At 39.1% G+C, this 12,483-nt stretch overlaps 1 protein-coding gene across 4 annotated transcripts in view; it reads left to right on the top strand.

Annotated features, from left to right (window-relative positions):
- GNAS (GNAS complex locus) overlaps positions 1–11,972 on the top strand; it is a 161,784-nt gene extending 149,812 nt beyond the window's left edge. For all 4 annotated transcript variants that reach the window (XM_075768776.1, XM_075768778.1, XM_075768779.1 and 1 more), the window contains 6 exons: positions 178–251; positions 1,018–1,076; positions 2,956–3,076; positions 4,159–4,289; positions 4,814–4,881; positions 6,663–11,972. In XM_075768776.1, coding sequence (XP_075624891.1) covers positions 178–251; positions 1,018–1,076; positions 2,956–3,076; positions 4,159–4,289; positions 4,814–4,881; positions 6,663–6,809 — 600 coding nt within the window. In that variant the 3' untranslated portion in view covers positions 6,810–11,972. The remainder of the gene's footprint in view (positions 1–177; positions 252–1,017; positions 1,077–2,955; positions 3,077–4,158; positions 4,290–4,813; positions 4,882–6,662) is intronic.
- Positions 11,973–12,483: the final 511 nt, after the last annotated feature.

Here is a 12,483-nt window from a genome sequence, read left to right as displayed (position 1 = left end):
CGTGTGCACACGTTTTCAAGATCAAAACCTTAAATTAAGCTTCATAATGCTCTATTCTGTTTTTGCAGAACAGCATACACTGTCAGCACTGGGTAAAAGAGGTTTATTTCTGTGTTGTATATATGAAGAATTATGAAGTATCTGTGTTGAATCAGTGACTTTTCCTTTATGTTGTAGGATCTTCTCAGATGCAGAGTTTTGACATCAGGAATTTTTGAAACCAAGTTTCAGGTGGACAAAGTAAATTTTCAGTAAGTATCCTCAGAGGTTTTTTGGTTTGGGGTTTTTTTTTAATACAATGCAGACGAACACAAAGGTAAATTGGAGGACATACTACCATATAGTCATTGAGACTACTGCATTTCTCAAGTTGATGTTTAATAGAAAGCAAGTATTTTATTATTTTGAATTTAGTAGTCTGGCTTTAAAAAGAAATGCAAATTGGTGTGCAATTTTCTGCTTTTATTTTAAATCGCAAAGAACAAAATGTTTTAGATCTGTTTTTACTGATGCCTTTCCTGATGATTTGATTCACTGCTAGCTTATATAGTCAAACATGTGAGCAAAAACTTTGTACGTATCTAAGTAACAGAAAATGCATGTTCTCTTTACTGTCCCAGGTTGGAAAGATTGCTTGACCCAAACAAAAACTGTTGAGATTAGTCTGGTCTTGTTGACTTTAGATGTGTGATACTTGTTTCAGCAAATGACTTGTTGCAGGACCTTTTTTAATGTCTTGCCTTGTGAGGGTGAAAATGAATGTGCACTGTACCTATGCCAGAATTTCTTACCCTTCAAGTGTAGGTGTTAGTGAAAGTAAACCTAATTATATTTTGTGATGAAAGGTTGCTTGCATATGTCAGTGGACTGTTACCTGTTCAGGTTCTCGTAATCCTCCATTCCTTTTAGCTTCTATGATACAGAAGTCCTAAAGTTTCTTACATTTCCTGTTTGCATTCAGGGAAAAAAACCCCCAAACACAAAATGTATTGTGACTCAATTTCTGCTTTTTCTTAGTATGTTTGATGTTGGAGGGCAACGAGATGAACGTCGAAAATGGATCCAGTGTTTTAATGGTATGATTAGAATTTATATTTGTTTTATAAAATAGTTCTCTGCAAAATTTTAATGTCCAGTCTTAATTTTCTCACTGCGTGAAAGCTGCCATCTTTTCCATGTAGCTTGATAAGGTATTATCTGAACGTGCATATGGGATGGAATTTTTCTTGACATGTAAACTTGCGTAACTGCATAGAATATCTTCAGGGAGAATGTAGGTGGAAAGGAATTCAAGTTTAGCAACTTTTCATAGCTTGTCCATTTTCTTCGGCTTCCCTCTTTTTGTTTAATTAGGTGTTGTGGTTGTGCATTATTTGCCAGCTATTTGAGTGTAAAATTCCAAGCTATATTCTGTCCTCCAAGTGAAGGTTTACATATGTTTGTACCTATACAAAATACACAATTACGGGATAATTAATATATGCTAAAATCAGAATGTCATAGTTTTGCACATAATTGCATCCACATCACTATGTCATGGGTGCTTCTTTCCCCATGAGCGCTGACCCATTAATGCAGTATGAGAGTAGGGAACATCTGCTGTGTTAGGCGTGGCGTTGCATACGGTATGTAGTACACTACAACAGTGTGTATATATAGTGTGGCCCCAAAATGCCCTTGTCGAACAAGTTAATGATGAAATTTATAAACCTGTGCTTTTCTAGGGAGCCGTGCACATTAATACAATTTCTTGAAAAACAGCCCTAAGGGGAAGGCCCTTACTGAAAACATATAAACGAATACCCTCATTTAAGTAACCTGTATATAAGGCAGTTTCCTTCCAATGCTGACATAGCACCAGCCTAGATACGGTAAGACCTGAAATGTCTGCAGGCATTTTGTAAGATCTAGAGTCTTAACACTCATGTCCCAGGCAGTTTAGTTTAGCAGATGATATTCTTCACTCCCATACACACAAAACAACCTAGTTTAAACTGTATCCTGGTACCTTCACTACGGCTGTTTATTTTAGTCCACACAAGTTTTCTTAAAGCTAGAGTTGGTGAAAATATTTTTGTCTTTTTTGGTTGTTGTTTGGACAAAATATTTAGGAAGATATGCAAAAGTTTAGCTTTTTGTAGAAAAGTTATGATGAGATCCTACAGAATAGATAAAGTAGAATGCAACTTACAATTCATCGTATTTTGCTATGGTTACTGTCATAGAGTATCACCTGAACACTTCACCTATGTGTGGAACTACTGTGCAATATTTTCTTCTGTGCTATTAATAAGATATTTGTTTGGGTTTTTACCTCTGCTCCTTCCTCTTCCTCTTACCTCGTGATGTGACTCCTCTGCTGTTGATGTCTGAGGTAGATGGGCTTGGAAGTCAGTGTGCAGGGTCTGGAGCGGCACAGCCACTCAGAGGCACAGCGGCCTGGATTCTGTGATGCTGTGAATATCTCCCAGGAAAGAGATAGGGGCCTCTCAGCAGTACAGCACGCTATAGGAGGACTGGAGCAATTAACCGTGAATTCACAGCCATCTACTATTTTTATTATTACTATTCACGCAGATGAAAAGTGCCATTTGTCCTGAGGTCTTCCCCCCAAGGGACTCCCTGTGCTGTCTTGATAACTCAGAGTTGCGCCTTTTAAACCTTCTTTAAATTCTGATCTTAGCTTTCTTCGGTTTCTCTCTCTCATTTCTGTTCCTTTCTTTTCTACATTTTCTGTCACTCTGTCAGCTTCTGCTCTGTGGCCTGCCTTTCCTATCTTTAATGGTTTCTTCACTTTCTTTTTTTATTTCTGGTACTTAGAAAGCTGTCAGCAATAACATTCCGGCCTGTTCTCTTCATGAAGCTTGAGAGTCTGGCAGCTTTTTATTGAACTTTGGGATTCCTGGTTATTCTAAAATCAGTAATTTCTTAACTGATGGGTATTTCTTGATTTAGATGTGACTGCTATCATATTTGTGGTGGCGAGCAGTAGCTACAACATGGTTATACGAGAGGACAATCAGACCAATCGGCTTCAAGAAGCACTAAACCTCTTCAAGAGTATCTGGAACAACAGGTCTGTGAATTGAAGTTTAATTGTTCATATCACATAAATTAGTAATCCTATCTTATGCACATAAATTAGTAATCCTGTCTTATGCTATAGTCAAGACTCGTGTACTGGGCCTGGCTAGGATAGAGTTAATTTTCTGCATAGCAGCTCATAATGGCACCAGTTCAGATTTTTGCCCAAAACAATCCCGGTAACACACTGATGACATCTCTGTTGCTGAACAGTTTGCAGAGCATTGAGGCCTTCTCTGTTTCTCACTCTGCCCCCCCAGTGAGTAGACTGGGGGTGCGCAGTAGGCTGGGAGGGGACACAACCGGGCAGATGACCCAAACTGAACACAGAGATGTTCCATACCACAATGAAAGGGCAAACAGGAGGTTAGGGTAGGGGTGTTAGCCATCTTTCGCTGGGCACCAGCCTACCCATGGGAGGTGCTGAGTGATTGCCTTTGCATCACTTGTTTTGTTTTGTTTTCTTCTCTCTTCCACTTACCCGTCACTTATTAAACAATTATTATTTATATTTTTTTATCTGGACCTCCAAATTTCCTTGCTTTTATTCTTCCCTTCCTCTTCCCCCATCCTGCTGAGCGGGAAAGTGAGTGAGCGGCTGTGCGGTGCTTCGCTGCCCACCAGGGTCACCCCACAACAGCAGCATGGCCTGTGTTATTTGCTTCTCACAGCACAGTCCAAGCCGGTCTTTAACCACCACTGCCTACCTGTTAGACTCATGTCTAAGACACTCATGTAATCGAAGAAAACTCTGGAGCGTTACGAATTGGTAGTTGCCATATTGAGGCTGAAGTAATTAAAGCAGTGATAGAGTAGCACACTAAGAAGTGGATACGCTCACCTATTTGATGTACTTGGATTAACAGTAGAAAGCGGGGGGACTTTTACGGTCCATGGTAGAAGCCCACAAACTGAACTTAGGGTGTGTACACCCGGAATTACTGCATTGGATTCAGGTATAAAAGGAACCTTTCAAAATGATTATAGTGTGTCATCCAGAACTGGATTCTGTTTCTTTTTGCTGTATGATCCTAGCTTTGCCTTCTCAGAGTGTTTGGTTTCAATTTTCTACAGGTGGCTACGGACCATTTCAGTAATTCTTTTCCTGAATAAACAAGATTTGCTAGCAGAGAAAGTTTTGGCAGGGAAATCTAAAATTGAAGACTACTTTCCAGAATTTGCTCGCTACACTACACCAGATGATGGTAAGATTTTTAAGTTTTATTAGCAATTTACCATTTCCTTGTTAATCGCTTTTGTAATGTTTTTTGTAATTTCAGCTAAGACTTGAAAACTCTTGTGTAGATGTAATCTTCTTTGTCTTTCAGCCAAACTGTAATGTCAAACTTTAGGCATTAATAATGAGAGAATCTTGTCTTTTATACATCTAATATGTTAATAATTTCATCATGCCAAAATCCTGTTACTTTGCTGGTGTAGACCACAGCACAGCTTGTCACAAATGTGTCCTCTGAGCTCCCCCTCATCATACCTGTGGCCATTTCTCTAACCTGCCAAATGCCCCACACTATGGCCACTGTAATATTCCTTTGTTCTCCTGAAAACTTGCTGTTTTAAATAATATGTTATGTTTTTTCTTACCTTATAGTCAGTTTTGAAAAGTATGTTTCTATCATATGTAAGCAGAAAACAGAAAAAGTTATGATTTTTAGGTGCTATAACCAAAAAACATCTGTTTTAATGAGATACTTATTTTATTACTAATCAGCAACACCAGAGCCTGGTGAGGATCCCAGAGTTACAAGGGCCAAGTATTTTATTAGAGACGAGTTTCTTGTAAGTATTTCCTTTCTTTCAGTATTTCTTACATGATTCTTCTCAAATGTAAGCTGTTACATACCTTCTCCTATTGCAAAATGCCATCACTTTTTGTGTTGTTTATATTTAACATCCACACTGCATAAAATACTGTTACGTTTAAGAGCTTTGCTGTTAGCTGCTCTTCAGATATTTGTTTGTTGACACATGACATAATAGAATCATAGAATCCCAGACTGGTTTGGGTTGGAAGGGACCTCACAGCCCATCCAGTCCCACCCCCTGCCATGGGCAGGGACACCCTCCACTAGCCCAGGTTGCCCAAAGCCCCATCCAACCTGGCCTTCAACACTGCCAGGGGCAGCCACAGCTTCTCTGGGCACCCTGTGCCAGGGCCTCAGCACCCTCCTCACAGGGGAGGATTTCTTCCTCAGATCTCTTCTCAATCTCCCCTCCTTCAGCTTCAGGTCATTCTCCTTGTCATGTCACTCCCTGCCCTTGTCACCAGTCTCTCTCCAGCTTTCCTGTAGCCCCTGTAGGGACTGGAAGGTGCTCTAAGATCTCCCTGGAACCTTCTCTTCTCCAGGCTGAACAACCCCAGCTCTCTCAGCCCGTCTCCATAGCAGAGGTGCTCCAGCCCTCTGAGCGAGCATCTTCGTGGCTTCCTCTGGACTCTCCCCAACAGCTCAACGTCTTTCTTGTCCTGGGGACCCCAGAGCTGGATGCAGTACTGCAGGGGGGGGGTGTCTTACCAGAGAGGAGTAGAGGGGGAGAATCCCCTCCCTGGACCTGCTGGTCACACTGCTTTGGATGCAGCCCAGGACACGGTTGGCTTTCTGGGCTGTGAGCACACGTTGCCAGGTCATGTTGAGCTTTTCATCAATCAACGCCCCCAAGTCCTTCTCCTCAGGGCTGCTTTCAATCCATTCTCCGCCCAGCCTTAGTTGTGCTTGGGATTGCACCGACCCACGTGCAGGACCTTGCACTTGGCCTTGTTGAACTCCATGCAGTTCGCACGGGCGCACCTCCAGTCTGTCAAGGCATCCCTTCCCTCCAGCATGTTGACCCACCACACAGCTTGGTGTTGTCGGCATACTTGCTGAGACATAGCAAAATAGCAAAAGAATTGGTGAGAATTAAGGAACCTCAAACAGAACGATGAGTGAAGTCCTGCTGTTATTAACGGAGCCAGATTTTTATTCCATGCATTATTTCTAAAGACAAACACTAATCAGAAGATGCATCCTCTGTAAAATATTAATGTTGTTTTCATATTATCTTTCCCATTACTGGTCAGCTGAAGCTATAATAGACATAGATTTTTTTTTTTAAATATTATTACAATTACTTGTAATGGTGAGCATGGCAGGCAAATTGTGGAGCCATTTTAAAATGGAGCAAAATAAAATTTTGAGGGAGGCTTTCTATAAGCATAAAGCAGGGACAAAAGCCTTGTACAAGGAGGCAAAATCCCACTTTCTTCATGGACAAATTGACTAGGAGTTGTGTGGCTAAAGCCACCAAAGCTGTATATAAATAGCACTTTCTTGAGTTCTTGTTCAACTCTGAAATTCCCCAGTACGCAGTGACCTTCTCACCATATAATTCTGATCATTTTAAATTTCGTGTTTGAGGTGAGAGAGTGAAAAATTGTGGTGTTTTGCCACTTAGTCACACCCTTTGAAAACACAGCTCACACATAGGTATCTTAAGCTTCATTCACCTGAGTTTTGAGAACATGGGTTTTTTTCCCCAGTCAGTTTTCTTTTAACGCAGTATCTCTCTCTTACTTTTAACAGAGAATCAGCACAGCAAGTGGAGATGGAAGGCACTATTGCTATCCTCACTTCACATGTGCAGTGGATACAGAGAACATCCGGAGGGTTTTCAATGACTGTCGGGACATTATTCAGCGCATGCACCTTCGCCAATACGAGTTGTTGTGATGGAGAGCACTTTTTTCTGTGTTTTGGACTCCTTATTCCTTATTAAAAAAGAAAAAAAAAACACCCTTGCCCACATAGGGTGGAAGAGAACTGTTTGAATCTCCCATTGATTTGCACCCCTCAACTTTTTCTCCTTGCTGGACAATAGCAGCACTTCTAAGCTTGCTTCTGTACCCCTCGGACAGTTTGAGATGGCCCCTAACACTTAAAAGGCCATTTCCATGAGGATTCCCTAACACTGTTATTAACAAAAAAAAGAAAAAAAAACCCAAGGAAATAAAAACTAATTAATTAAAAGCCCTGAATGTGGAGCACCTGAAAGAATTGGGGATAAAAAAAATTAAAATGTAAAACAAAAATTGGGGAGAGAAAACTTTAGGTAATTTAGCACTGTTGTGGGCATAATCATATAACCCGTGATCTCCACTTTGTATCATTCACTGCATCAGACTAAAGAAGGTGCCAAGTCACAGACCAAGTTTGAAGACAGACACTTGAGTTTGGTTCTCTGACTGTAATGTGGCTTTGAACGGAAATACTGACAATTCTACAACAGACCTAGACAGTGCAAAAACCAACTGCTACCTTTCAGAAGGGTATTTTTAAAACCAGTCTTGGTGGTCTAAAGACAACCATGGACGTTTATGAATTGAACTGCGTATGGCCTGTGATTGCAGAAAGAGTTAACCACACACTGTTTTCAGTTTGTCCACTGATGATCCCGTCTGCTATAAAAATCATTATCTGGACTGTAGTCCTCACAGTCTTTCCCTTCTTTTTCTTCTTCCCTCCCCTCATTTTTTATTTTACTGCTGGATTATTATTCTTGTACAGACTGTAAAATGTATTATTTTGTACAACTTTATTGAAAAAAAATAACTTGTAGAAGATCTTTGTGCCTTGATTATGGCTGTACCTGTACAATGAGCTAAGATGTAAGTATGTTTGATTGCGCTGTACAGCTTTGTCAACCCTATCTGCAGCATTAGCTCAAGGTAGGGAAAATTTATCTGTAGTTTAGTTTTTCTGGTTTATAAAAGAAGGAAAAATACTGTTTAGTAAAAAAAAAAAAAAAGAAAAAAGAAAAAAAAGAAAAAAGTACAAATTGTGCAAACTTAACCACTTTAAAAGTGAGGTCTTCAACAAGTGACCAGATGTTGCAGCATCATGCTTTTTAATTTTTAGCTTTAATTCATTTAAATCTCTATCCAAATGCAAAACATGGCTTGTTTCTACATAAACCAAATTTTGCTACAAATTATAAATGTTAGTCTTTGGTCATTCATAGTCCTTTTTGCTAAAGGCAAAACCAGAACAATAACAGACACGTAGGGCATCATGCAGGTCTGGTGACCATCTCTAGACTGGGCCAAATACCCCACCAACCTCCGCTTCCGCTGCGTGGGCGAACTGCTACCAGAGTGACAAGGTGTGCACTGCCCTTGGATTTGGCCACTGAATTCCAGTTTCAAATGACCTTTTTATTTCTCTTTTAATAAAGAGATACTTTAGAACCTTTTTGTTTTATATTAACTATATAAGTAGCTTAAAGTGAAGATGTGTGGATTTTTCTTAAACTTGAATAATTTATGCAAATTATATGCTTAGAACAACATGTGGTACAGTAAAAAGAAAAAGAGCAAAAATCACTGTAGCAATAAGAGAGCATGTAATTTTAGTAACTACTACACTGCTTTATATTTTATACCTAGGTGTTTTATGTCTCTGTGAGTGTGTTACTTTTTCATGTGTCTAAACCTACGTGTACAATTTGTACAGAGTCAGAAATTACAGCTGTAATAACACATCTAGAACAGTGTTAGCCTATATTACTCAAACACCCCTGTTCCCCCCCTTCATTTACACCCCTAAACTGATCTGGATCGTACTGCAGTGACTTTAAAAGGAAAACAAAAGAAACAAAACAAAAACCAAACACCAAAATACTCGCCTCTTTGCCTTTCACACTAGCTTCCCTCCACCCAAGAGACTGTGTTAACTTTCTTTTTTGGGAAGAGGTCTGGTTTAAATTAAAATTGGGGCGTGGTGAGTGCTGTCTGTGCAGCTAGATTTGCTTCAGGTATCAGATGCCTTTTTAATACTAAGAACTGCACCTGTTCAGAAGTGTGAGGTTTGCATTGCTTTTGTGGCTAAACCTTTAAATGAGAATTAATCACCTAGTCCGTTTTCACATAAAGAGCAGGGAGTTGATGGAGTTACTGTCCCATCTCTCTTCATTCAAAATTACTAGTGATCTTCCAGAAGACACTAAAATCGGCTAAAAACTTTAGCTGCGGTTGCTACTCGTCTTTTAAAAATGATGTTTCCTGTCTGCAGGTTTAGAAAGTTGCCACCTGAACTGGGTAGAACTGTAGGAGAACGTGACTGAAAATAGCCCCCTACAATTAAAGAATGTATCCAGTGCCTGTAGGTTAAGGGCTGGTGTTTCCACTAGGTAAAAACGGGACACGCATAGTGGAAAGGAAATTCATTGAGAGCCTTAATTTTAGTTACGGGAGCCAAAATCTTTAATTTAGTGCCAACCCTTATCTTTTTAAGCCTCAGAGGAGTTGGTGTAAACACCAAATTTATAAATGGGGAAAACCTGTAGTGGCGTGAGGAATGTAATCTCTCCTCTGAGAGAAACAAAGCACCTCCATTTAAAAAAATAAAAATCAAATCAGCTTCTTTCTCTGATAATGAGAAGGATATGTAATAACAATGAGCTCTATAAGACAGTAACAGTTCAAGAAACCTAAAGCTTTATATGAACAGAGATGTTTAGGGGATGCTTTTTTTTTTTTTTTTAAGGTGAGGAAAAAGGCAATTGTTTTGAATATGGTTGAGTTGCACAAGTATGGAGTGTGTGTGTGTGTCTTAATGTCTCAGTATTGCCTTTGTTAGTCTCTTTATTAGTCTATGCAGTTTGGTGGCCTGGTAAATGCAAGTCTTATTTTTAACAGCTTTCTTTTTTAAAAAAATACAAAAACATAAAGCTTTAATGCTTGCTATTTAATAAGTAACTGTGTTTTCTTCTGTCTCTAATTTAGTGGCCATAATTTGCAGTTAATTGAACCATTCCAACCTAATGCTTACCCATATTTCCTAGTTTTGTTCTATTTATTTATTTGAACTTCTTGTTTTCATGATTGAGGACTTTCACTTCTGTCTCATTCATCTGTTTGGAAACTTCTGACCTTACAGCCAAAATTTAACTCATTCTATTCAGTATTCATCGTGATGCTGAAGTGTAAGATACCTGCAAATGTAAACACTACCACTTTTATTAATAAAAGCAAATACAGTGTTTTAGGGCACATTTGCATCACTATAGTTGAGGTTGTGTCAGTATTTCCATTATAAACCCATAGAGGGTCTCTATCTTGGCACTAAATTGCCCTAAGCTAAACCTTTGCCATACAAGGCTTCTGCTGAAGCGTGATTTGGTGGGTTGGTTTTTAAACCGTTTCCAACACAAAATCTTGTTTCTGTTTTAAGTTATACAACTGTTTTGTTGGATGGGGGTTGGTTTAAAAAAAAAAAGAACAAAAACAACAAACAAACCTGGTTCAAGATTGCTTTGGCACTTCTGTAACTCAGAAATGGTTTTGATTTTAAAACATAACTTTGACAAGCCAGTAACCTACAATATGGTCTGATCACTTTGGGTATTTTGTAAAAATAATAATAAATTGTAGAGATGTTGTGGTTTCAAAATCAGCTACTGTGCATTTGCAGTAACTTATTTCAACCCAAGAACTTTTAGTAATTTGTACACCAGTACGCATACTCAGCAGCCAGTGCAATGCAGCAGAATAGTGATAACTCCTGAAGGATTTTTGGGGTTTTTTTTTTAAATAACGTAGAGAGGTAAATCCACTACAGACTAAAAAAAGATTCAGCTGCTTCTGAAAGCATCAAAACCTGCTCTATTAGAGGCTGAAACTGGAGCTCTGTAAGTTGTTGGGAGCAGACTTTGATGCAAAAGCATATGAAGGCATGCTGGATCGGTTGTCATAGACAGGAGCCCTGAGGGCTTATCGTCATTTATCTAAAAACTATTTTGAATCATGGCATCGAGGGCAAGATTTAACTTAGAGTATGTCATTAACTCCAGAGGAACTGAAGCTAATTCTGTTCCAGTGTGTTGCACATAATTGATACCTGCAGGATAATAATCTTTCACCAGTAAATCTATGCACAGAAGTATTAATGTTCATCACTTTAGAATCCGAGCACCTTGTAATTAGTCGTGGCGCAGTATTCCTGTAAATGATGTAGGATGTTTTGTATTATATCCTATTTTCCAATGTCAAAAATTATGTACCGGGAAAAACAAAAGATTTAAACACGATTGCACAGGAAATGGACCACAGGTTGGGAGACAGACCCCATGACGGCCGAGTACCAGTCCAGTGCCTTAGTGATAATACTGTTGGTGGTTGGTGCTATACACATGTCTAAGATTGATAAAGCTGTTTTAAGTTATAAAATTGTGTAACTTATTCTGGAAGAGAGTAAGTTCTCTTCTTTCCCCAACTGTATCTAACATGCTGTGTGTATTTCTAACAATGCAGGCGCTCACAAGACCTCTGCCGTGGAAGTAGATGGTACAATTCCTACTGACTGTAAGAAGCAGGATCAGGGCCATAGATTACTGTCAGTGAAAATCTCACACAGGGACACGTCCTCATCCCTAAAATACACCTTCAGTTTGTGTAACAGCAAAAATAGTTACAAGCAATCATCTGTTTCAGCCCAAAACCAAAACCGTACCCTTCTTCCTCAGCTTGATATTTCTGAAAAGGCGTCTGTTGGGAAAAAGTCTGTTCTGTGACAAATTTTGAAGTGTCTTTGTGAATAAATAAGCTACAAAGGGGATTTCTGAACCTCTGATGATGAAAGCTGTTACACTGAAAAAAAAATCTCCTCTGGTGACTGACAAGATGGAAATTCCAAGAGTGAACCTATTTTAATCCTGGACATAACCAGTTAGCTTAAATACTGTGAGTGGATGTGTTCTGGTTACTAGGTAGGTAAACTGCTTTAGAGTATTTTACTGTATTGCAGAGATTGCTAAAATTTCAGCCATGAGTACTGGCTTCAAAATTAATTGTTTTCAACCCTGAATCTCATCTTATTAAAATTTAAAACTGCTTTTTACCCTGTCTACTTTTAATGTACTGAGCTGAGCAAAATGGGTGCAGTTTGAAGGGCAAGTCTACTTGGAAAAGCATCTTGGGAGGAGGTGGGGAGGCAAACTAATATTTTTATGTTTAATGCAGTGACAGATTAAAATGGGGTTTTTTCCTAACTTCTGGGTGCTATAAACTTAGCCTAGTTCTGTGGAAAAAATGGAGTTCTTTAGGTTAACAACAGTAAGTGCTCACTGATACCTCTGCCACAAGGGGTAACTGATCAAATATGTAATAGATAATTTTCTTTTTAAGAAAAACAGAACCCACCAAACCAGAATTTACAGGTTTTTCTATTTTTTTTTCCACTTAGGAAGTCTGCCTCAAAAATGTTTATTTTAAGGACAGGACAACATAAAGCCTTTAAACAAAAGAGAGAATTACACATTTTTGAGGGAGAAGATGCTGATGTGGGGGGGTTTATGTAACAACCTGCTGTCTAAGCCTGGGGTACCAGTAGACAAATGTAAGCAAATTCA

The sequence above is a fragment of the Balearica regulorum genome, chromosome 16 (assembly GCF_011004875.1).
Source record: "Balearica regulorum gibbericeps isolate bBalReg1 chromosome 16, bBalReg1.pri, whole genome shotgun sequence".
Taxonomy (NCBI): domain Eukaryota; kingdom Metazoa; phylum Chordata; class Aves; order Gruiformes; family Gruidae; genus Balearica; species Balearica regulorum.
Note: the sequence above shows the minus strand (reverse complement) of the source record. Positions and strands in the feature narration are given on the sequence as shown.